A 25000-nucleotide genomic window follows, 5' to 3' on the forward strand; every position below is an offset into this window, starting at 1 on the left:
GTACTGCAGGTCCCAGCACAGCCACACGGTAGAGAAGTGTCCCCAGCCCAGCTTCCTGACCACGTGGTACCGCCCGTTGAACAGGTCGCCGATCTGAACCGGGTAGTAACCGCCTGCAACACAAGAGGACACGCGGAGACAGGAGCTAAGTGCTGGATCTGATTGGAGACCATGACGACACCCACCGATAGCTGTAACCTGACTGCACCACAGGCCTGTCAATCAAACAAGACACGCCCCCTCAAAATACTTTCTGAATCTTCTTTTCTAATGAATGAGGGATTATTTTCAGATGGACCTCCAGAAAACTAATAAGAAGGAGTGACTTTAGCTAACAACACCGAGATAACTGATGGACACATTTTATTCACTTTGGATTTGATGAGAGAAGTTGAATGGGAGTCTATGGAGCCGGAGGCTTTTTGGAGCCGACCTCTAGTGGCACTCGCTGGTATTGCAGCTTTATGGGCACTTCTGCAATCGACCTCATTTTTCAGACCTGGAAGCTACGAACACTTTTATATTCAGTCTGTGGATCCAAATAAACAGTGATGAATCCACTTCTCATTAATCAAGGTTATTGATAAAAATATTTATTAGTATTGTTGATCAATAATTTAACCGATCAGTTTTTCTGATGACCTCTCACCTTTGCAGTAATCTGACGGGTCCTCCTGCTCCTCGTCGTCGGAGCCCAGCAGCTGAGCGGGGGGCGGGGTCAACACCAGAGGAGGCGGGCTCAGAGGCGGAGGAGGTGTGGCCAGTTGATTTATGGCCGGTGACATCACAGGGAGCAGGCCAACGGAAGGAGCCAGAGAGTCGAAGGAGCGGAGGAAGGAGGCAGAGGAGGAGCAGAGGGGGGAGTAGAGGTGGGAGGAGACACTGGGGGTGAAGGTCACCGAGGTCAATAGGAAGGGGTCCGTCGGGTGGGAGGGGCTCAACGGAGGGGTGGGAGGAGCTTTAGCGGACACCGACGGGGATTGAGGGGCATTGTGGGTAATGTGGTGCGGTGAGGTCGGAGGGGACTTGAAGACCTCCGCTGGGCTGTCCTCGTCAGCGTTTTGAAAAGTTCTGTGAGGTGATCTGGAGGAATTCTGGGTAACGTCTTGTTTAACGGTTGGCGGTGATTGACTGGGAGTGTGGGCGGGGTTTGGTGATGTGGCAGGAAGTGACTGGCTGCAAAACGGAGAGGTTTGGAGGGTGGTGTTCGGAGGTATCAGCGGTGCTACGGGGGGATTTAGCTTATATAGAACAGGCGGCGTGGCGTGGAGGGGGTTCTGGGTTGGAGGCGACCGGGTTCGACGGTTGGAGGTTTCAAGGGGGTCTTCCGGTCGCGTTGGTGTGCTTCCCACCGCCGTGGGGGCGGGGGTGTCCGGAGTGCTGCGGGGGGTCGGCGGGGCAGTCGGTGGGTACGTCTGCGGGAGGGTCGCAGGCAGGTCGCCGTCATTGTTCAGAGTCTGAAGGTCGTAGAGGTCGTCTGGCCTGAAAACATGGAGTAGAAAACACAAAAACTTCAAATCATGACATCATTAGTGATTGGTCAGCTGTGTACAAGTGGGTTGTGGTGGGTAGGATGGGAGGGGGGGGATTCTGATGTCGAGCTACATAAATAAAATCTTACTAACGTTGATCGTCTCTGTGTTTACAGGACGAACAGAACATGAGCTCCCGCGGCTTCATGTTTGTTTACAGCCTCGTCTCGGAGCAGCTGTCGGCTTTATGACATCACGCTGGCAGTTTGATGAAGGACGGCGGCGGACGGAGATTGGTGGAGAAAACACAATCCCTTCCTCAACACCAAACAGCATCCGTCGATCTGTCAGTCAATCGATCAATGGGTGTCGTTTCTTATTTCAGGTGGTGACATCAGCAGCAGTTCTAAAAATAGCTCCTCTTTCCTTTCTGTGATGTCACAGTGATGTCACAGCAGGTTGCGACTGGGAATTAACAGGTCTTTCTGAATCTTCTTTTCTTTATTTTCAGATGGACCTCCAGAAAACTAATAAGAAGGAGTGACTTTAGCTAACAACACCGAGATAACTGATGGACACATTTTATTCACTTTGGATTTGATGAGAGAAGTTGAATGGGAGTCTATGGAGCCGGAGGCTTTTTGGAGCCGACCTCTAGTGGCACTCGCTGGTATTGCAGCTGAAGACACTTCTGCATCAGCCTCATTTGTCAGACCTGGAAGCTACGAACACTTTTATATCCAGTCTGTGGTTTCGTAGTAAAAAAATGTCTCTCCAACGACCGTTCATATATTATAACGCTCCAAAAATACTCTTCAAAATAACATTTTATTTTATTCATTTCTTTTTTTGTTTCTTTGCTGAAACATGAACATCCTGAACTCTGTGCGCCGTTACATGTTATTCTGATCAGACAGGCTTCCTGCATTAAACAGACAACACAGGGTCATATAACACACGCGATATATAACACACACACACCCCTCCCCCTTCCCCCCCTCCCCCTCCCCCTCACTGTCACACACACAGCTGCTCTCCATGACATCACTGACTCATGGACATTGTTGAGGGTTGCCTGAGCTGCCCTGAAATAGACTGAGTGTGTGTGTGTGTGTGTGTGTGTGTGTGTGTGTGTGTGTGTGGTGGGATCATGATTCAGTCGCTGGTTCTATTATTGGATCGGAGCGACTCTGGGCCGGGAAGCCGACCCGTTTCTGTCAGCAGGACACCAGCTAGCGCAGCACGGGATGCCTCAGAGAAACTGTTTAGGTTTGTATCTTAACGCTTAGACGTTAAAGGCAACTCGTTACTATGACTACAATCCAAAAACACTTTCAGTCCTGAGTCCAGGTAGAGAAAAAAAAAAGACCATCAAACCCCTTCACGTTTTTTCCTGACGTTATCACACCGACACACGAGGAAGAACAGAGGACCCGAGATGGAGCCCTGAGGAACCCCTCGACGGGGTCGTGTTGGTTCTGTATTTGGGGCTCAAACCTTTAAAGGAAAAAGTCTTAACCTTAACGATTGGTGGGCAACCTGCTCGACCTCCTGACCCACAGCGAACCTTCAAGAAAACAAACCTTAACATGAACTGGACTTGAGGGTGTGTGCTAGTTGTTAGCGACAGTTACTTTACATTTTCTTTAACATTTGTTGTTTTGTTTTATTTGTTATGCAAAATACGAAGAAATAACAAAGGGGGAAGTGAGGAAAAGAGGATCGACTCCGTATTCAAGTCAAGTAGTTACGTCGGTGGAGTTATAAAAACGTGGAAGCGAAACGGAAGAACTAGCTCGCAGGCTACGATCGCAGTAATTCAATTTTAACGTAGTATATTCATTTTGGTTTTTGCATTAATTCTGTGTAGTTGTTCGAAGCCATTTGTTTTAGCTTAAAAACTTATTAAAAACCTTTTTTTTTTACTGCTTATCTCTATTACCGCCTTGTTCTGCTCGTTGAGGGTAAACAATCCCATCAGGTGTTCATAAGAGAGGATGAAGCTGACGTTCAACGAGTTTGTTTTCAACTTGCAGTGAAAGCTGTGGACGTGTTCGGGTCAGAACCGGAGGTGGGAGTTTGTTTGGAGTTTGGATAAAAGGACAGGCTGGTTTTAATGATTTATATACAGCATTTAAAGCCCTGAATTTTTTTTTAACGTTAAGAGAAATTATAAAGACTCTAGAGATGTTGTTGATGCCATCCGATGAGATAAAGAAGTTTTTATTCTGCCTTAAACTGTTCCCACCTTATATATAAAAATCACGATTTATGATTATAAATGAATAAAGTTGACCGAGTCAGACAGGAAGTCGGAGAGATAACGTGATTTTCTTGGAATGAAACTCGCCCGTGCACTCATATTAACACGATTGGCTAAATTTATCTTTTGAGCGAGCGAGTGTGTGAGTGTGTGTGTGTGTGGGCGGGGGTGGGGGGGGGGGGGGGTCAGGGGTTTATCTGGTCTACGGCCTCTCGGCTGGTTTCTTACCGGTTCTCGTCTGCTCGGACTCGCCGGTGTTTCTTGCCTCTCCGCCGGTGCTTCTTGCCGGAGGCGGCGGAGTTTGTGGTTCCGGCGCCGACTGCTGCTGACGAGGAACAAACACAAGTCACCTTTTCATTTTCTGTGATTTAACACGAGGCTCACACACCAAACTCCATTCAAAAAAAATTAAATTTAGTGACTTGGTCCTTATTAGTAAGACTATAACTCCTAATATACGAGTTGGTTGCTTTGAAGACCCAAAAAGGAGTTTCTGTTTACTTTGGTATTGGTAGAATACATCGTTATTAAATAATAATTAAGGAACTACACCATAAATAATAATAATAAAGCAATTATCATGAATCTGGATCATAAATATACAGAAACTTTCTGAAGCAAACTGTACTTTTATATTACCATAAAAATAAAACATAACATACACAGCTGTCATTATATGTTTCCAAGATACAAATCACCACGACACACATCAGTACCAAACCCCATTCATAAAACTCCACATTTTGGTTCTCCTTTCAAACAACTACTTGTACACAAATTAGCACCCTTAACGGGTTAACATGTACCTGGCATGTTACACCTGATGAACACACACTTCTGACAAAAAAAAACAACCTTTTACTTTCCAGATGCAGTCCTCCCTCAACCAGAATGAACGAGGGAGGCCCGGCAGCAGCAAAACAGCAGGAAGCCATCAATAAAATTCAGATTTCAGCTGATCAGAAGTCACCTGAGGACTCAGTCTGGTGCCGAGTTCATCAGCAGACCTTTGTTTTTAAAATGAAACTGAAGTCAGACACCAGCAGGTTGTAACCATCTGCTGGGAAGGCAAAGTCTATTAAATATCACATTTGTTCAACGGAGTCTGGCGGTGAGGTTAGCTGGTCCAGGAGCTCCAGTCCGTGTGTGTCACAGCCTGGTACTGTTAGCTGACGCTAGCTAGCTTAGCATGCGAGCCCTGACACGAACCCGCACCGACCGGCACCTGCGTCAAGGACACCGAAACCGGGTCACGGCTACTTTACCTATCAACATCTCTGCTCCCCGGCTCCTCGCACCGAACCGGGTCGGAGCGTCTTCCGCCCGGTTGGGCTGACGGTGCCCGGACGGCTCCTTTAGCCTCTCCCTGCCCGGCTTAACTTCACCAGAAACAGGCACTTAAACTTGGCAACGGTCCGTCAGGAGAAGGTTCCGTGGACCCCCCCCAAAAAAGAGCTCTGTCCCGGGTCAGAACGGGTCAGAACGGGTCAGCGCGGTGCGCCGTCGGCCTGCCCGTTAGCCCTGTTGAATAACAGCTGACTGCTGTCAGTTAGCCCGTTAGCTCCGTTAGCTCCAGCTGCAACATCAGCGGCTCTCTCTGCAGAATCCGGCCCGGCCGGTGCTCCTCCGTACCGGGTCAGTACCGACCTCCGTGCCGGGTCAGTGCCGCTCGTCTACCGGGGGTCCACGCGGTTTATTTTGGGTACGTTTAATTTGCTGCCTCGGTCCTGCCGTTCATGGACTCAGAGAGCTGCTGACAGTTTGACACCGGACACCGGGCTTGTGCGCATGCGCAGCGACCGGCCACGCTGAGACGAGAGCTAAACTGGGAGCAGTGGCGGATCTAAACGGTAAAGGGGCGGGGGCGGAGGGGGGGGGGGCCGCGAAACAAAAACACCAAAACATAATGAAAACCAAGATTTTATTAAATCTAAATTAACAGTGTGACAGTCATTAGCTAAAGTCGCTCCATCTTAATATAATAAAATAAATAATTAAAACTGATATGCTGACCCTCTCGATCTCGTTCCTTATTCTTCTTAAAAAAACGACGCAACACGGCAGCAAACTGTTAAAATTATAACTTTATTTTTACATGATACAAATTGTGTTTGCCCTCCTGCCTTTTCACAATAAAAGCACATTTCCATTGCAGACTGACTCGTCTTATTCCTCATCATCATTATAATCATCATCATCATCATCGTCATCCTCAAACAGGTATTTACAGGCACATTTACACACTGTTAGCAAACTGTACACAGTCAGTAGAAAAAGCCGTCTTGAGCTTTGTCGCGACTGATCCTGGAGTTATTTTATACAAACCCTTTAAAGTTTTTTATTCCCTTGTAGAAAAAAACGTTTTCAGTAACAAACAGCTCGACCAATCAGAGCTGAGGATCAAACTGTACAGAGATCAGGAAACACACGCATCGTCATCAGTGACACGGCGGAGCCTTAAGCCCCGCCCCTCATCTTTAAAAATAAACAACGAAAATTATGTTGAAGAAGCACCATAACTTTTCATCATCATCATCATCATCATCATCATCGTCGTCATCGATTACACGCATGCAGAGGTCAAAATCCGACCGAAAGAACTACGACTACGGGTCAAACACAGGCTCAAAAAACACACAAGGCAAAAAACACAGAGGAAAAGACGTTTCGTAGAGCGTCAGCAATATCAGAAGAAGAAGAAGAAGAAGGAGAAGAAGAAGAAGAAAAGTCCAGAAGCTGTGACCAGCCAGCAAAAAGAGTGGTTCAGCAAAAAAAAAACCCGGTTCGGGTTTCCGGGTTTTCAGTTCAGCAGCAGAGTCCATCTGCTTATTGCCTGCTGGGTTTAAAGTTCAGCCCAGAGTCCATTTACAATGGAGACGTACAGCACCGGGTCGGGGCCAGAACCAGAACTGGTCCTTCAAGGGGGAAAGTCCAGGAGGGCCCATTTGGGTCCGGGACTCGTCCTTTAAGGAAAGTCCAGGGAAGTCTAAAGAGGGTCCAAAGACCGGTCCGGCACGCGTGTTGTCGGTCGCAGATGAATGGTGTCGCAGGAAAAAAAAACTAACACCGACAGCTTTAAAACACCGTGGTTGCCATGGAGACACAGCTGGTAAGTTTTCAGGCTGAATCCAAAACGTCCGGGGCGAGGCGTTACGTGTTGAACCGAGACCCAGACCCCACGAAGACCTGCGCTGTCAATCCGGATCCTCGCGAATCGTACAAACAGTCGGACCGATGTTTTGCGTGTAATTTAACGATTATTGTTTCTTCTTCATGTCTTCAAGAGCGACGAGAGAACGTTCGGATGTTTGGATTCAGCCGACGCGAGGACGAGTCGAGCTCACTGCAAAAAGAGGCGGAGATGGAACGACCGGTCCGGCTCCGACCGCGTGAAAGCTAGCCGTGCTTAGGAGGGTTAAAGGGGCGGAGTTAAGGGCGGGTTTAGGGCGGGGTTAAGGGCGGGGTTTAGGGGGCTTGACTGGTAAAACAAACTATCACAGCAATGTACACTCAATTAAGGTTGTTGTTTTTTGTGCAATTAATCTGTGTGTCATAAAAGCAACGGGCTACATTTGTTTCTCGGGTTGATTTTTACGAACTGTGAGTAAAGACGTCAACCATCGCGATTGCGTGGAAGTGGAAACGGACGTCACATCCCGAGTCCTAAATGACAACGTTATAAATGTTTATTTACTTTCGTAAACCCACATCGTACGAAGAGTTTTGGATTTACGAACCAGGTCCGGCTCCACCTAGTGGCTCCGCAGTGAGCTGCCTCTCCTGTCGGGACGAGTTCAGCCGATAACGGAGCTGAAAACTGAAATGTGTGACGTGTCATTAACTAGCGAAACATAACGATGGATAAGCTAGCTACTGGTAACACATCCTCCGAAATGGCTGAAACGTACCAGCGATAATCACTGTTTTAGTGGCAATAACACTGTTTATAGGAGATTCAACTGAGAGCTGGCACGTTTGTAATGCTAGCTCTGTTAGCTAGGTGATACGCTGACGTAACGTTACGCTGTTTTAGGATGTTTACACGTCAGCAACAAACAACCCATTTTCTTCCTTTGTCGGCCGAGCACAATGTGCTGCTAGTGGTTTTTAGCATTTATTTATTGATGCTAGCAGTTTATAGCATATTTCCGATTAGTTGTTGGTAGCATATATCCCTGATGTGATGTTAGCTGTTTGTAGTATACATCCAATGTGATGCTAGCTGTTTTTTAGCATATAACCCTGATGTGATGCTAGCTGTTTTTTAGCATATGTCCAATGTGATGCTAGCTGTTTTTTTTTTAGCATATGTCCAATGTGATGCTAGCTGTTTGGGACTTACTCGGGCTGCCATGTTTTTTTTCCCCGAGGTTGTTTATGTTGCTGTTATTTTTTAAAAAATTTTCTTCTCCGTTCCAATAAAAGTGAAAATAAATTTATCTTCCCATGATTCACTGGGACACGTGATCAATAAAGGCTGTCGTGAGGAACAGACAGCGCCACCTAGCTGCAAGAGTGAAGGCACAGCTGGGATAAATAAGTATAAATAGGACTTACAGTATGTACACACAATAAGTTAGTAACTAGCTAACACACACACACACACACATACACACACACACACACATACACACACATACACACACACACACACACACTTTAACTCCTCCCACCCCACAGATTTCAGATTGTTTTTTTATCGTCGATCGGCTCTTTTTGTTTGTTCAGCAGGTTCGACTTTAAAGTTCTCGGTTCACAGTTCAGTGTGACTCCAGTTTCTGTTCATCACGAGTTTATGTTCTTGTTTTTTTACGACCTAAAAACTAAAAAAACTTAAAACAACATGTAGTGTAAAGACGGATCAGCTGTTTAAGAAAGAAACTGGTGAATTAGCATCTTGAGGGGTTTTATTGCACAAAAAACTTGTTTCTATCTTTTGAAACGGAGCCTCATCGGGTCGAATCAGAACCGACGGCCTGCTTTTATATAAACCTGAGAACCCTAAGGAGTCAATCTGGACTCCAGCTCAGACCGAGGAGGACCTGAAGGAACCGGGACCAGCAGCTCAGGACCTGAAGAGAACTTCAGGCTTCGGCCGGGTTTTGTTCATAAATGATCAGAAACCGAAAGTCAAACTGAACTCTGTTTTAAACCGGCTCCCTGATTCTGGTTCTGTTATTGCGATCGAATCCAGACGAGACGGGATGTTCAGAGCGGCTGCTTTTCAGTAGTCGGAGGAAAAACACACACGCAGAGATCAGAGGATCAGAAATCAAATACACGTCGTCAAGAGTAGAAACGATTTAAATTGTGCTTTTTTTTGGATTCAGACAGCAGGACAGCAGGGAACTCTGGGAAATGTAGTGCAAGGCAGCAGGTGACAGTGATGTTCCCTGATCTGATTGGTTAGATTGTCGTTTTCCACCACACGAAGGTGTCGGGTCGGCGTGACGCCGGTTCTGGTCGGCATGACGACGGTTCCGGTTTGGTTCGGGTTAGTTTAACGTTACTTTAACGTTAGTTTGACTGCTGCTGATGCGTGAAGGAATCTAAAGACCTGGGATCTCCTGAGTCTGACTATAAAAACCTCACATATCCCGACAAAACACACACACACACACACACACACACACACACACACACACACACACACACACACAGAGGACACGCGCGCGCACACACAGAGCAGGAAGACAGTGTCCAATCAGGCGTCCAATCATTTTCACAGCTTCAGTCTCTCAAAATGATTTTTCATCCTCCTCCTCCTCATCTTCTCTATCAGGTCAGAGGTCAGAGGTCATCACAGGTCAGTGACCTTGTTCTCCACCAGGGCGGCGACCTGCTGCAGCCGGTAGGCCAACTGCATCTTCTGACCTGAGCTGTCCTCCTCCAGGGACATGATGATCTGACAGAGACAGACAGACAGACAGGTGGTTCATTTCTCAGACTGGTAACAAACTGACTCGTCATATTATTATTAAAATATATTTAACATTTCCCGTTATTCAGGTGAAAACTTTATTAATCAGCTTCCAGACAAACGAAACAATATCCAGCAGATTGTCATGTCATGTGACCTCACAGCGTGTGTGTGTGTGTGTGTGTGTGTGTGTTACCTGGTCATAATATTTGTTGATGTACTTGTAGAGTTCATGGAGAGCAACGAGGCTGTTCATCTCTGAGGCAAAACTCTGCAGACAGACAGACAGACAGACAGGCAGACAGACAGACAGACAGGCAGACAGACAGACAGGCAGACAGACAGACAGGCAGGCAGACAGACAGACAGACATGTTAGATTGTTTCCTGCCGCAGACATCAAACATGTTTAATTGTCTGTGTTTCAGTTTGTGTTTACTGACCCCGGACAGTTCAGTCAGAGTGGAGTTCATCTCCTGATAACAGCCGGACGCAGCGCTGTGGATGTCACTGTAATACCTGCACACACACACACACACACACACACACACACACACACACACACACATTTATAGACTATCACATTAGTACTGCAGGTTCAAAGAAACATTACTTAAATGAGTTATTTCCTTTAAACAGTGACTTAAAGTCAATTTGGCGATCGTTTCTACGGTAACAACAGCGGCTAGTAAGTGTTGCTATGGTAACTGTAGAGCAGAGGGTGTTTCTGTGGTAAAATGTACAGAGGCGAGAACTTCTTGTAACTCCAAGGCAGAGAGTCTGTCCTCAGTAACCGGAGAACCCAGTGGCGTTTCTATGGTAACAGTACTGCAGAGGCTGTTTCTATGGAGACTGGTCATAAGCAGGTAAGTGTGTCTTTGGTGACTGTGCGGTAGAGAGTGTTTCTATGGTGATCGTGCAGCAGAGAATAAGTGTTTCTATGGTAACCGTGCAGCAGAGAATAAGTGTTTCTATGGTAACGGTGCAGCAGAGAACAGGTGTTTCTATGGTAACCGTGCGGCTATCTCACCTCTCCACCAGCTGTTTGTATCGGGGGATCTCTCTGGCGTACAGCAGCTTGTTGACAGGAGAGTCCTGATTGGACGAAAAGTTTACAGTGAGGTCACATGACTAAAGCACAGACAGACAGACAGGCAGATAGAGAGACGGGCAGAGAGACAGACAAACAGGTCATACCCGTCCCACTTTGTGCTCAGAGGTGGTGCAGGAGTCGATGAAGGTCTGAGCGATGACGGACAGGACGGCATCGATGCTGTCGGTCACCTGGACGTCCAGAACAAACTGAGGGTTCTTCAGGATGTTGACCCAGAACCTCAGAGGGAGACTGGAGACAGGTGAGAGAGGGAGACAGGTTAAAGAGAGGGAGACAGGTGAGAGAGGGAGACAGGTGAGAGAGGGAGACAGGTTAGAGAGGGAGACGGGTTAGAGAGGGAGACGGGTTAAAGAGAGACAGTCCTACAGAATCTGTGGGTCCCTGAGCCGCCGGGCGTCCAGGTGTGCGTCTCACCTGTTGGTCTTCCAGATGTGAACCGTCTCCGGGTCGTCGATTCCGTGTTTCTCCGCCATGTCGTCCAGGAAGTCGAAGAAGAAGCGGACGGCGATCGGAGGAGGACGCTTGGTGCTGAGGATCGCCACGAAGACGTCGTCCACGAACTTCTGCAATGTCCCCTGTAGAGAGAGACAGACAGATGAGAGGTGAGGTGTGTGTGTGTGTGTGTGTGTGTGTGTGTGTGCGTGCGTGCGTGCGTGCGTGCGTGCGTGCGTGTGTGTGTCTGTGTGTGTGTGTGTGTGTGTGTGTGTGTGTCTGTGTCTGTGTGTGTGTGTGTGTGTGTGTGTGTGTGTGGTACCTTCATGGACAGCAGCCGGGTCAGGTAGATCTCAGGTATGGCCTTGGCCCTCTCTCGCTCCCTCATGCTGCTCTTCCGGTGTTTTGGGATTTCCGGGTCCTCGCTGCTCTTCACCAGGTGCCACAGACGCAGACCCTCCTCCTCCTCGCCCTCCAGCATCGGGGTTTCTACGGCAACCACAACAGAGACGGCAGCGATTTGCTTCACCGTGTCGTTCTTAATTCATTTGAGATATTCTTCAGATGTTCTGTTTGTGTTCTTACTCTCTCCGGTCTGGAACACCTGGTTGATCCCGACTCCTCCTGAACTCTGCGAGCGAGGAATCAGAGCGACGGTGGCTCCGTCTGGAACCTGAAGGAACACGAAGAGTTGGACGATGAAAATGGAGGCGGGGCCGAGGAGGAGCCGCGCTGCGATTGGTCGGTCGTTCTTACCTTGTAGTGCTGCAGCGTGTTGATTCGTTTCCAGCGGCCCTGAACCACGGCTGTGACATCATCATCCGACAGGGTCAGGTGACCCGCCTGACCTGAACGCCACTCTGTCGACAAACAGAGATACAGGTGAGCATGAGCTGTCTGTCAACCCACAGATAGGTGAGACAGGTGAGACAGGTGCGTACCCAGGTCCAGACTGTCGGCTGCTGGTCTCTGAGAGAACGGAGCTCCTCTGTAGACCTGATCCAGGATCTTATCCTTCACCTGCAGGCAGGCAGACAAGTAGGTGAGAGGCAGATGGACAGGTGTGGAAGACATAGACAGACAGACAGACAGACAGGTAGACAGACAGACAGACAGACAGACAGGTAGACAGGTAAGTAGCTCACCTGTGTGATGGTGTCGGTGTCGAGAACTTTAACAGGACACGGCTGAACTTCAACACCATTCTTCACCAACACGGTCAGAGTCTGAGAGAGAGACGGGTACAGAGAGGTGAGACGGGTACAGAGAGAGACAGGTACAGAGAGGTGAGACGGGTACAGAGAGAGACAGGTACAGAGAGGTGAGACGGGTACAGAGAGAGACAGGTACAGAGAGGTGAGACAGGTACAGAGAGGTGAGACGGGTACAGAGAGAGACAGGTACAGAAAGGTGAGACGGGTACAGAGAGAGACAGGTACAGAGAGGTGAGACGGGTACAGAGAGAGACAGGTACAGAGAGGTGAGACGGGTACAGAGAGAGACAGGTACAGAGAGGTGAGACGGGTACAGAGAGAGACAGGTACAGAGAGGTGAGATGGGACAGAGAGGTGAGACAGGTACAGAGAGGTGAGACGGGTACAGAGAGGTGAGACAGGTACAGAGAGAGGCATGTGTTGCCGTGGTTACCACGGCGCAGTAGTCGATGTCCTCCCGCAGCAGGTGACTGTCGTTGAGCGTCCTCTTGGCTTTCCCTGTCACAACGTCCACCGGTCCTTTGTCCACCTGGTACTTTATGGCTCTGTAGAGCATGTAGAGAGGCTCCCCCGCCACCTCCTGACAGACAGGTAGACAGACAGGTAAAGGGTAAGACAGGCAGTGGGACAGAGAGCGACAGGTGCAAAGAGAGACAGGTGGGCGGTCACCTTGAGGAAGGAGTAGAGGCAGATCGACATCCAGTTGGTCAACATCTTCTCGACGACCGTCTCCGTCCTGCAAGACGGACACACGGCAGGAGACGTCATACAGACAGGCGAGTACAGAAAGACAGACGGGCAGACAGACAGACAGACAGGCGGATACGTAGCTCCTCCCATCTGACAGTCCAGCAGAAGCGAGGAGTCCAAAAACCTGATCGGTCTCAATCAGGCGATCTGGATCGGACAAACTCTTTAAATAACTGCGTCTGGAGGGTGCGTTCGTTTCACGTACCGGCGCAGCATGAGTTTGGGGTTCTTGGCGACGTACTGCTGCACCAGGTCCTGCAGCAGAGTCTTCATGACCTCGGTGAAGTACTCCAGCTTGTCGTGCAGCGCCATGGTGAGCAGGCTGGCCACGTAGCCTCGGTCCCGCTGAGAGAAGCCCTGCTGGGCCTCCAGGGTGTGGATGAACTGACGGAGACACACAGAGAGGGGGCGACGGTGAGCATCACCCGCACGCGACCGGGTACCCGATTCCGAGACGCCACCTGACTCCACCCACCCTGGTGAGGAAGAGGCGGTTGTTGAGCAGGTTGTTGAGCTGCTGGAGGCCCTGCTCCACCGTCTGCCGGCGGGACTCCGGCAGGTCCAGCTGCCGGCTCAGTGGCGCCGCCTGCTGGCCGGGGAAGAAGACTCTCTCCGCGTACGTCCGGTAGTCCAGCAGGGGGAGTCCCGGACCGCCGACGTCGCTGCTCAGGTCCATCATCTCCGTCATCAGGTCTAAGAATACGAGAGGGAAGATTACAAAGAGTTCAAGAATCTGAAATCGTCCCGAATCGGGGAGTTTTTGTTTTGTTTTGTTCGCGATGCGTTCAAGTACCGGTGAACTCTTTGCGGCACTGATCTCCCACGTTGATCTCCAGAGTTTCCAGCTGCAGCAAAACCTTCTTATAATCTCTGAGAGCCTGTTTGCTCTTCCTCCTGCAGAGAAGCACGAGAAAACGATTAGTAACAAACACCATCGACGTAAAAAATCAGCAGCGAAACGTTAAGAAGCGAGCTCCGCTTAAAACCATCTGAACTTTATTTTATTACGTTTAATGATGACGTGAAGAAGCTTTGAACAAAAACCAAAAGTCTCTTAAAAGAAAGTAGTGGAGTAGTAAACATTGGGTACGTTACACAAGAGTCTAGAGACTGTTTTCTAGTTCTTCGTCATAACCCCATGTGTTGCCATGGAAATGGAGATCGCACTAACAAAAACAAATTATGTTTTGAGAGCGAATTGCCCCACGATATGAATACATTATGATTACATATTTTATTTAGTAGGTTAGGGGTTCCAGAGACAGAGAGACAGGTGTAGAGAGACAGACAGGTACCTCACCTGTACATGAGGATGACGACCAGCACCGACAGGATAATGACGGCTGCTCCCGCCCCCAAACCGATCTGAACCGCCAGCGGGACGGGAGGCAGCAGGGAGTTGCTGTCGTACTGAACCGAGCCGAGGTCCACCTGCAGCTTCCCCATGAACACCTTGAGAGACAGACAGGGAGAGTGAGACAGGCAGAATGTGAGAAAAAAAACACCAACAAACGTCCGAGTCCACCGAAGTCCTGCTTCAGGAATCGAACCGGATAGTCCTAGAGGATCTCAACCCGGTTACATCCACGTCGGTCCAAACTCGCATAATATCTGCAGTGAATTCGTCCAATTAAAATCGCAAAGTTGTTGCCATGACAACAGACGATGCTCTTCTTACGCGGAACATTTTTCTCAACGTCCGACTCGCTGAGAACCGACGATTCACCGACCGATTGATACGTCCAGAACCCGATGTGACATCACAGCTGTGTTTCCGTAGTGTATTATGGGATGTAGTATACAGTCTGTGTGTGTGTGTGTGTGTGTGTGTGTGTGTGTGTGTGTGTGTGTGTGTGCGTTACCATGAGGCTGGGCAGCTCGTTGCCGTCGTCCACGGTCATCGGTTGAACCTCGGGAGGTTCACAGTACAGGTGCGTGCTGTCCAGAGTTTTCACGTCGCACTCCTGGTCGCCGAGCCGAGCCCTCACTTCCTGTCTGGACATGGCTCTGGTCAGGTCCTGACCCTGAAGGGACGCCGCGGGGGGAAAAAAACAGAAGTAGGTTAAAACAGACGGTCGGACGGACTCGGTGTGTGTGTGTGTGTGTGTCCACGTGTCTCCGGGACGTCCCGCGTGTCCGTCACCTCCACGGCGATCACTCCTCCAGGTTTGAAACGATACGGAGCGTCCGGAGCTTCTCGGTTCAGAGGAAAGAACTGCGGGTTCGGATAGTAGGTGAAGCTTTTACCCTGAGAGACAGACAGGTAGGGAGAGAGACAGACGGGTTTCTCCATCAGTAAATTGTTTAGTAGCGGATTTCTGTCTGTCGGGGACATTTAAGGAAATGTGGCTCGGTAAAAAAAAATCCAACTGAAACGGGCAGAGAGACAGACAGGTAGAGAGACAGACAGGTACCTTGATGCTCTCAAAGTGGACTCTGACGTTATCGAGCTGAAACCAGACGCCTTTAACTTTGACTTCTGGGGTCACCGTAGGGGTCGGACAGGTCATCTGAGAGGACGACTGGACAGAGCACAGCTCCGACACCTGAAAGACAGACAGGTGGAGAGACAGACAGGTGGAGAGACAGACAGGTGAGACAGGTTCAATTAGTTACTGTACATTAATGTCTAACTAACTCATTAGAACTCATCTAATTTGAACTCTGTCTCTGATTGGTCGGTTCATCCCACCACACAGTAACATCTAAGTATAACTCATCTCTGATTGGTCGGTTTGTCTCACCGTTGCCATGGTGCTGTTGAAGACCAGCTGCTGCTTGGCGGTGAGGAGAGCCAATCGTCTCTTCCGTTTCACCCTCTGGACCTCCAGAGGCTCCACCCACACAGATATGATTGGCTGCTGCGCCACCTCCAGGTTCCTGCCCGTCACCACGATGACTCGCCCGCCGCTGAGGACAGGAAGTCAACACCTTATTAGGACGTGTGGTTTGTAAGACGATCGATTATTGGTGACCGGCGATTGGTCCTTACGCATAGAAGCTCTCTGCGGGTGTGGCGTCGGTGATGACGGGGTCGTCGCGGTAACGGAAGGTAACGTTTGGAACGGTCCGCTCGGCTTTACCGAATAAAACCCGAACCAGGACGCTACCGGTCTGGTTACTGGAACCGGTCCGACACACCAACTGGGTGTCATTCACCTCCTCCACACTGAGAGGACACAAGGAGACAAGGAGACAAGGAGACAGGTAAATAAGACAGTTGTAGTAGCAGTAGTCATAGTCCTGTAGTAGTAGTAGTAGTATCAGTAGTAGTAGTAGTATCAGTAGTAGTAGTAGTAGTAGTACTGTAGAAGTATCACAGTACTCACATGTAGCAGGGCTGGAGTCCCAGGAAGGCGCTGAGGTCCGACATCTGTCCGGTCAGCAGCTGTCGTCCTCTGATGGTCAGTCTGGTTCCTCCAGAGACTGGACCTTTATTAGGAACCAGATCCAGGAGCCGAGGATCCTGAAGACAGATCGGACCAAGAGACAGACGGGTTTTTACAACCGGTACACTGCAGCGGTGTTATTGGACATGAAGAGTCTCGGAGGTGAGGGACCCAGTCCGGACAAAGGATGCTGGACATCCGGTTGGAGCCGGGCCCAGGATTGAAGGACTCTGGACCCTATTGGACCCTGTTGTACCCTGTTGTACCTGTTGGACCCTATTGGACCCTGTGGGACCCTGTAGGACCCTGTTGGACCCTGTGGGACCCTGTTGGACCCTGTTGGACCCTGTGGGACCCTGTAGGACCCTGTTGGACCCTGTGGGACCCTGTTGGACCCTATTGGACCTGGTCTACATGTGTTTTGTGTCCTGAGGCCCGGATCAGGTTCAACATCTGGACACTACGGACAAATAACACGGCAGGACTCGGTCTTACCTGATAGGTGAACATCTGCGTGGACCTCCCAGGTGGAGTTGTTCCCACGGTAACCAAGACAGGCCCCAATTCCTGCTTCCCACTGGGCTGCAGCTCACACACCACCCTAACACACACACACACACACACACACACACGGTCAGGTTATCTGAGGTCATGTGACAGGTGTGACTCAGGTAAAGTCTTTAAGTGAGTCGTACCTGGTGGAGATCTGGTATCCTTCGGGCTGAGGCACACACTGAACACCTGCCACCGTGACTCCGCCCACCACATCCTGGTACTTCATGCCCAGGTTGGACCCGGTGATCGTCACCAGGATACCGCCCTCCAGAGGACCGGTGACAGGCAGCACCTGCACACAACAGACAGGTGGGACAGACGGTTGGATTGTTTCCACGGTAACAGGACCCTTTTGAAGATAGATTTGAAGACTCACCTGTGAGATCAGAGGAGGCGGGCAGGTGTCTGCGGCTTCGCTGGAGCACGATTGGTTGTAAACACAGCTGGGGGCGGGGCTTCCCGGACACCACACGCAGCCGTACTCCTCGGGCACCGCCCTGCACTGCGAGCAATCTGATTGGCCGGCCGAGCAGTCGTACAGCTGGACTGAAGAATAAAAATATAAGAGTATTATCAAAACGTTTGACGGCCCATCTGTCCATCAAAGTCCTCACACAGTCTAAAAACCAAACTGGTCCACACACACACACACACACACACACACACACACACACACACACACACACACACACACACACACACACACACACACACACACACAGGTGAGGCTCTTACGTCGGAGTCCAGGTGAGGCGTCGATGCGTCTGTTTCCTCTCCGCAGGTAGACAGGAGCCGAATACTGAAGCTGACTGACCGCATACTGAAACTACACAGACAGACAGACAGACAGGTGGAGGCAGTGAGACAGGTCGGCAACTGGTGTGTGTGTTACCTGGTGTGTTACAGGTGTGTGTGTGTGTGTGTGTGTGTGTGTTACCTGGTGTGTTACAGGTGTGTGTGTATGTGTGTGTGTGTGTGTGTGTGTGTGTGTGTGTGTGTGTGTGTGTGTGTGTGTGTGTGTGTATGTGTGTGTGTGTGTGTGTGTGTGTGTGTGTGTGTGTGTTACCTGGTGAGGGCTGCAGGTGAAGGTGTGTGTGTTGTCGTCTGTCGTCTCCACAGCAGCCGTCAGATTGAACTGGATTCCTTCGATTTCAACGACACACACGTACGGAGCTTCATCCTGCAGAGATCACACACATGGTTGTAATTCCCAGTTTGGCCTGATGGGGTCAGTGTTGTCTGAACGTATCAAAGCATGAAACCCGACCCCATGACACAGAACAGTGTCTGTTCATATCATCATATATATAACTTTAGGTGCAAAGTTCAGTAGTAATGATGTCTGCATCCAAGCCCCACCCCCACGCCTAGCCCCGCCCACATCCAGTACATCACCGGCACATTAAGAACAAATGGGATGTTTGGAGGCTTTTCTAATTTCATGACGTTCTTTGTAACGAAACGTAACTTCTTCTTTGGTGGACTTCGACGTATTGTTTTTGTGGGCGGGGCTTAAGTCTCAGCAGCAGTTCACTTTGACATAACCAACACAGGTGGTCTCACCGTGTACACGTCCAGGTTTCGTCCCTGCAGCACCACGATGGTGCTCAGGCCCATCGGCACTAAGGCAGAACTCTGCAGGGCGAAGACCAGAGGACAGGAAGTGGGACCAGGAGAGTCCTGTAGAGAGACGGGAGGCAGGGTTAGACAGACAGACAGGCAGGCAGGCAGGCAGACAGGCAGACAGACAGACAGGCAGACAGGCAGACAGGTAGGCAGGCAGGCAGACAGACAGACAGGCAGACAGGCTGTCTCACCCTCTGGTTGAGGATGATGTGCTGGTTCGGACAGCTGTGGTTGTGAGAGCAGAGTTGATCCAGAGGACACCAGTTACATGTCCACACGCTGCTGACACACGCCAGACACCTGGAACACATCATCATCATCATCATCACCATCATCATCATCATCATCACCACCATCATCATCATCATCATCACCACCATCATCATCATCATCATCATCATCATCATCATCACCATCATCATCACCACCATCATCATCATCATCACCACCATCATCATCACTACCATCATCACCATCATCATCACCATCATCATCATCATCATCATATTCATCATCACCATCATCATCATCATCATCATCACCACCATCATCATCATCATCATCATCATCATCATCATCACCATCATCATCATCATCATCACCATCATCACCATCATCATCACCATCATCATCATCATCATCATCTTCATCATCACCATCATCATCACCATCATCACCATCATCATCTTACTGGGAGCTCTGGTTCAATCGGCTCACAGCTCCGCAGTCGTAGAAGGTCATGTTGCCGGTGGTGATGGTCACATGACCGAACATCAGCGACACGGGCAGGACCATGTGATCTGCAGGTGGGAGTGGACAGGTGGGAGGAGTCACACAGGTGGGAGGAGTCACACAACAGACACAGAGGATCCAGGACACCCTGCAGAATAAAACAAGGGTCCTACTCACCACTTCCTGTCGGCATGGCCGGGAGGAGCTCCGGCGCGGGTGACTGACAGGTGATGTTGGTTCCCATGACGATGGCGGGGTGGGGCGGGAGGACCCCGAAGACGCAGGAGAGAGACTCCGCCTCGGTGAGGGTGGGCAGCTGCACGACCGACAGCGTTACCTTGGAGACAGAAAACAAAGTCACTGCTATCCACCGGAAAGGTTCCGACCATCTCGCTTTTTATCGATTTAATTCACGATGTGAGAAAAAAACCCAACATGGAGTCCCGAAGAGCCACAAACACGATGTTTTCTTTGGTAACTTTTGATCCTCGTCGACGCTCCGCAGACGTGACGAGATGATGTCACTCTTCTTCACACGACGCCGCATGTGTCAATCATCCTGTCAGGAGGCTGCGGCAGCAAACAGCTGCTGACGGACTGGAGCCGTCTGAACCTTCTGAACGCTGCGTGTCATTTTCCTGCTGCAAAAGCACTTTGACGTCCTTTTATGATATGAAAGGTTCAATTCAAATAAAGCTATTATTATTATTATTATTATTATTACAGCGACGATCAGAGATATGACTGCAGTTCTAATCGCAGCTGCAGTCTGTCAGTTCATCCAGCTGCTGAACCTGCGCTGCCTCAGACACCTGTCAGACGCAGACGAGGGCACGCCGACCCGCGCCAGGTCACAACCGGCAGCAGAAAAACTTTCCTCCGTTTGAGGCTCGGAGGTTCAAGAAGCGAGACGTCAGAGGAAAACATGACTCGGCAGACATCCAAAATAATAATCAATAATTAATACAGCCGCTCACCTGCGTCTGCTCCTCTTTGCTCCGATTGGCCGGCTGCAGGCTCTGCACCGTCACGCACTGATTGGTCGGCTCAAAGCTCCACAGCCAGTGGTTGGGCTGCAGGTGACGCTGACACTGATGTTTACGGGAACATCTGCACAAAAACAAAACAAACATGTTTGATCAATTGCAAATAAATGATCAATAACAACAACAACAACAACAACAACATAGGAACAAACAAACACAAAACACGAAACAAAAACTCTGCAGTTCCTCTCACGTCCACCAGAGGCTGATAAACAAACCAGCTGTACACACACTGTCAGACCTTCACAATAAAAGTCTTTATTCAGCAGGAAGTCAGGCAGGCAGGCAGGCAGGCAGACAGACAGACAGACCTACCTTCCCTCCAGGACACACCAGCCACAGTATGGGTCTCTGATAGCGAGACAGGACCGACAGTCTGTCTGTCTCTCGCAGGACGACACGGGGACCTTGGACAGCTGAGAGACAGACAGGAAACGGTTTTGTTTTCACTTTTTCATGGAAGAACAAAAGCAGGAAGGAGGGAGAGCGGACAGGAAGTGACACGGTCTCTCACCCGGCTGCTGGTCAGAACATAGAGGTGCTGCTGGCCCTCGTCCAATAGGAGGTCGCCGCTGACGGCGCTGCCGCCGTCCACTGACACGCGGCCGTACAGGTCACCTGACCTGTCGGGGCGAACCAACACCTGCAACGGTACCAGATGTTTAACACACATCTCTGATATCAGATATTATAAAAGCTGCAGAAGCTGAAATGAACACGAGAAGGAGACTTCAGTTCTGCGGTGGCGACGAGCCGCCACCAGGTGGAGCCGCTTCGCCCCATCAGACACCCTGCAAGCACCTCCAGAACCAGCAGCATCATCATGTGACAAAGCACTGAGGAACACCAGGTCGAGAAAAGTCGCAGGAAGTCACATGACAAGAAGTGTTAAAACTGAGGACAGAGTTTCTGCAGCTTGCAACATGCAAAGACACCGGACGTAAAGCGTGTTCAGGACAACACGCGTGTTCGCTCGGTAGACATAATGTTCTTTCAGCAGCATCTGCAATCATCTTGAGACACGAATGGGGGAAGTGACGGGGTTAAAACAAGCGACGTCGTAGGCCACCTCCCTCGGCGATTGGTCGACAGGGGAGTAAAGTAGGCGGGGCTTCAACATCTTCAAACATTTCTGTCACTTTTCGCGCACGCTGCCGAGACGGATACTCTTCAGGAGAGACCGAACGGGGAGTTCTCCGTATTTTAACGGGAATGTGCTTTCAGGGCGGGGCTTGCGGGCGATGCACGTCTCTGATTGGTCTGATTCTCTGGTGCTTTTCGAAAAAAACAAAAACAAAAAAAAAACAGCAGCTGCAAAACAGGTTGTTCTGCCGGTAGTTTGAGGCGACAACAATCAGGGACGAGAGATTTAAACCTTTGGTTTGTGCAGACATTCAAATTTGGAAGTACAATATGCTGGAAGGAACTTTCAACGACTTCCTTCTTTTAGTTCCTGGAACTTTTTAGCTCCACGTGACGGAGACGCCGGGCGCTTCACCGACTCCCAGAGAGAAGCTAAACATAACAGTTAACATCATTCACCGTGTGTGTCTTGTTTTGGATTGGTTATTGGTCCCCCAGGTGCACTCTGGGTAAGGATCCAGCAGGAGGCCCCCCCCTCCTCCACCCCCCCTGAAACATTTACAGTGTGTGTGATTAAATATTAACAGGCAGAATCAAAGCGCTGCTGTGTACCTCGCCGAGGCTTCGAGGCAGGATTAGACCTCATTACCACACACACACACACACACACACACACACACACACACACACAAACACACGAGCGTTTGTCCTCCTATCTTTGCGGGGACCCTGAGTCACATGCTGAATTCCCAGGACCCCGAACCTGAACCGAGAACTTTCTGCTAACCTGAACGCTAAAAAACAAAAAGCCCTTTGAAAGTCTGTCCCGCAGCGAGGGACACGCGAAAATGTCCTCCCTCCCGCTGGGTAGAACTCGGTCCCCACAAAGATACATGCACAAACACACACACACACACACACACACACACACACACACACACACACACATTTAAAAGCTCCAGGCGAGGTCCTGCTGGATCCTTACCCAGAATGCACCTGGGAGACCAATAACCAATCAACAACAAAAGTCTGAGCACGCTCCCATGTGTCCCCCCCATCCTCCTCACATCCCCCCTCTTTCCTCCTCGAGCTAAACGCCTGTTAGTCACACGCACACACAAACACACACACACACACACACACACACACACACACACACACACACACACACACACACACACAAACACACACACAGGGTGTATCATTGTGTTGTTGATAAAAACCTGCGGGCAACAAGCTGGTCTGTTAATGTGTGTGTGTGTGTGTGTGTGTGTGTGTGTGTGTGTGTGTGTGTGTGTGTGTGTGTGTGTGTTTTCCTGGTGCAGCTCCTCAGACTTTCCAGTTACAACACAAACAGGAAACAGCTGATTGCATCCTGAAGCTGCGGCTGACTTGTTCACTTTGTGTACTTAGTGTTCATGTTGTCACCTTGTGCAGTCGTCCCTCTCTGTCTCCCAGGAAGGCGATGGTGTGTCCTGCCTCTGTTGCCGTGGTGACAGCAGTCAGCTGGGTGTTAGAGGTGACGGTGGGCGTGGCCGGGAGCGGCACCGTGCTGGCGATGGGGTTGGGGGTGTGTTCCCCCCCACAGGGGTACTCTGACAGAGAGTCCTGGAACATGATTGGACAGAGAGGGAAGGGGCGGAGTCACGGGAGGGGGAATAAAAAGGGGGAGGGGCAGGAGGCGGAGTCAGAGAGAAACAAATGGACAAAAGTTTGTTTCCATCTCTCAAACACAAACTGATGTTTCACCTTTAACTGTTTTTATCCACTCGGTGTCACACACTTTAATCTGTGTGTGTGTGTGTGTGTGTTATATGTAGGTCAGATCCGTCCAACCAGCTGTGTTTGAGTGACAGCTGTCTGATGATCAGTCCAGCTGCTGAAGATAACCGCTCTAATCCACACACACACACAAACACACAAACACACAAACACACACACACTCACAAACACACAAACACACACATTCACAAACAGAGTATTGAGGTCAGCAGGGAGATGGATGACAACCACCAGCAGCTTCTTTCCAAACCAGCTGCTAATCTGTGATGTCATCAGGTATAGTCTGTGATGTCATCACGTATAGTCTGTGATGTCATCACGTGTGGTGGACTGAGACCTGAACGATCAATCGGTGTGATCAGTTATTGATTATCGGTGGATTCGGTTTACTGTATTCAGCCTCTCGGACTTTTGTTCTGTTGAGTCCACGGTTGTCATGGTGATAAAAATGTCGCCTCGTGTTTTGTGAGTTTACCTTCGGCAGTTTGAGACATTTCGACGACACGGCGTACTCGATGTAGGCCTCTTCCTGTCCGCTGCTGCCCCGCCCCTCTTCCGTGTAACACACTTCCTGCGCTCTCCGCAGCATGGCGTCCAGCTCTGCCATCCCATAAACGCACAGCGCCGAGCGGCTCGTCGCCACGGGGGTGGACGCCTGCCCCGCTGCCATGACGACGAACAGGGCCGGTTCACCCGAGTGGTTGCCTAGCCACGCCCCCTGCGCCAGGTTGTAGCCGCCGTCGCAGAGCAGCGGCACCTCCACGTACGAGTAGAAGCTGCGGTCGGAGGTGCACAGCCGGGAGGCGTAGGTCCGGTACTCCTTCTTGTGCCACATGTCCCGCCGCGAGAACAGGAAGTACACGTGGTTGCCGTGGGCGACGGCCTTCACAAAGTGGTTGTTGTACTCCGAGTAGCTTCCCACGACGAGCTTGCCGAGCTCCTCCTCCTGGGAGAACGCCCGGCGAGGCGGAACCACCGGGAACAGACGCCGCGTCGTGATCGGCGGGATGTCGCCGGGGCCTTTGCTGGTGTAGCCTCGACCGACCAGCATCAGACGCAGCGCGCCACCGGCCCCGCCCCCTTCGTGTTTGTTTTTTGTGGTTATCACCACGCCGACGGTGGAGACTCGGGGGTCGTTGGCGGCGACGTACTGAGTGTCGACGGGGTTGGACGTCTGATAGATGAGGTGGGAGATGTTGGACAGACTCCTGCGGAGGACACAAAATATTCAGTAGTTTACGAGGTTTAACTAATCTAGCCTAACGCGATGCTATCAGGCTAACGTGATGCTATCAGGCTAAAATGATCTCGCTAACTCTTATTAAGCAACTTTGGACCCAGTGAGAGGTTTGATTCTTTTTAAATGTCATAAATGTTGAGTGTCATCAGTAAGCGTAATTAGGACTGTCGCAAAATAAGGCAGGAAAGACAAATAAAAAGTTCGATGGGTTGCTATGACAACAGGTCACGATAAACTTCAATGATCAACATAGTCAACATCACTAATCAGATGAAGAAAATACAACAGATTCCATGGTGGCCTCAGTTACCTCTTGTCACAGATCCCCTGGTAGAGTGAACCGCACACGATCAGACTCCCTGGCTCCGCCCCCTGCCCCGCCT

The 25000-nt window shown here is 50.1% G+C and overlaps 2 protein-coding genes across 3 annotated transcripts in view; both read right to left on the reverse strand.

Moving 5' to 3' along the window:
• srpk3 (SRSF protein kinase 3) overlaps nucleotides 1–5503 on the reverse strand; it is a 10866-nt gene extending 5363 nt beyond the window's left edge. Inside the window, exons 1-4 of one of the 2 annotated variants that reach the window (XM_069177811.1) lie at nucleotides 5001–5503; nucleotides 3964–4057; nucleotides 650–1482; nucleotides 5–113 (exon numbers count right to left, since the gene is read on the reverse strand). In XM_069177811.1, coding sequence (XP_069033912.1) covers nucleotides 5–113; nucleotides 650–1482; nucleotides 3964–4057; nucleotides 5001–5010 — 1046 coding nt within the window. In that variant the 5' untranslated portion in view covers nucleotides 5011–5503. Of the gene's footprint in view, nucleotides 1–4; nucleotides 114–649; nucleotides 1483–3963; nucleotides 4061–5000 lie in introns of both variants that reach the window. The other variant, XM_069177810.1, reaches the window with a different exon arrangement.
• Nucleotides 5504–5801: 298 nt separating this feature from the next.
• Nucleotides 5802–25000, reverse strand: part of plxnb3 (plexin B3) — a 58569-nt gene continuing 39370 nt past the window's right edge. The window contains exons 3-40 of the mRNA XM_069177808.1: nucleotides 24928–25000; nucleotides 23853–24585; nucleotides 23024–23203; nucleotides 21027–21155; nucleotides 20828–20928; nucleotides 20444–20576; nucleotides 19644–19803; nucleotides 19426–19534; nucleotides 18926–19034; nucleotides 18672–18788; nucleotides 18175–18288; nucleotides 17844–17934; nucleotides 17485–17654; nucleotides 17249–17400; nucleotides 17049–17154; nucleotides 16494–16630; nucleotides 16157–16333; nucleotides 15909–16074; nucleotides 15579–15710; nucleotides 15308–15412; nucleotides 15027–15188; nucleotides 14465–14616; nucleotides 13958–14058; nucleotides 13640–13857; nucleotides 13370–13548; nucleotides 13084–13150; nucleotides 12848–12994; nucleotides 12346–12426; nucleotides 12142–12220; nucleotides 11957–12060; nucleotides 11786–11873; nucleotides 11523–11689; nucleotides 11183–11343; nucleotides 10852–10999; nucleotides 10685–10749; nucleotides 10098–10173; nucleotides 9852–9926; nucleotides 5802–9640 (exon numbers count right to left, since the gene is read on the reverse strand). The exon at nucleotides 24928–25000 is cut by the window's right edge and continues 338 nt beyond it. Of these exons, the coding sequence (XP_069033909.1) occupies nucleotides 9536–9640; nucleotides 9852–9926; nucleotides 10098–10173; nucleotides 10685–10749; nucleotides 10852–10999; nucleotides 11183–11343; nucleotides 11523–11689; nucleotides 11786–11873; nucleotides 11957–12060; nucleotides 12142–12220; nucleotides 12346–12426; nucleotides 12848–12994; nucleotides 13084–13150; nucleotides 13370–13548; nucleotides 13640–13857; nucleotides 13958–14058; nucleotides 14465–14616; nucleotides 15027–15188; nucleotides 15308–15412; nucleotides 15579–15710; nucleotides 15909–16074; nucleotides 16157–16333; nucleotides 16494–16630; nucleotides 17049–17154; nucleotides 17249–17400; nucleotides 17485–17654; nucleotides 17844–17934; nucleotides 18175–18288; nucleotides 18672–18788; nucleotides 18926–19034; nucleotides 19426–19534; nucleotides 19644–19803; nucleotides 20444–20576; nucleotides 20828–20928; nucleotides 21027–21155; nucleotides 23024–23203; nucleotides 23853–24585; nucleotides 24928–25000 (5369 nt within the window). The 3' untranslated portion in view covers nucleotides 5802–9535. The remainder of the gene's footprint in view (nucleotides 9641–9851; nucleotides 9927–10097; nucleotides 10174–10684; nucleotides 10750–10851; nucleotides 11000–11182; nucleotides 11344–11522; nucleotides 11690–11785; nucleotides 11874–11956; nucleotides 12061–12141; nucleotides 12221–12345; nucleotides 12427–12847; nucleotides 12995–13083; nucleotides 13151–13369; nucleotides 13549–13639; nucleotides 13858–13957; nucleotides 14059–14464; nucleotides 14617–15026; nucleotides 15189–15307; nucleotides 15413–15578; nucleotides 15711–15908; nucleotides 16075–16156; nucleotides 16334–16493; nucleotides 16631–17048; nucleotides 17155–17248; nucleotides 17401–17484; nucleotides 17655–17843; nucleotides 17935–18174; nucleotides 18289–18671; nucleotides 18789–18925; nucleotides 19035–19425; nucleotides 19535–19643; nucleotides 19804–20443; nucleotides 20577–20827; nucleotides 20929–21026; nucleotides 21156–23023; nucleotides 23204–23852; nucleotides 24586–24927) is intronic.

This window comes from Embiotoca jacksoni, unplaced genomic scaffold (assembly GCF_022577435.1).
Source record: "Embiotoca jacksoni isolate LCO1_2020_lvr unplaced genomic scaffold, fEmbJac1.0.p SCAF_77, whole genome shotgun sequence".
NCBI lineage: Eukaryota > Metazoa > Chordata > Actinopteri > Embiotocidae > Embiotoca > Embiotoca jacksoni.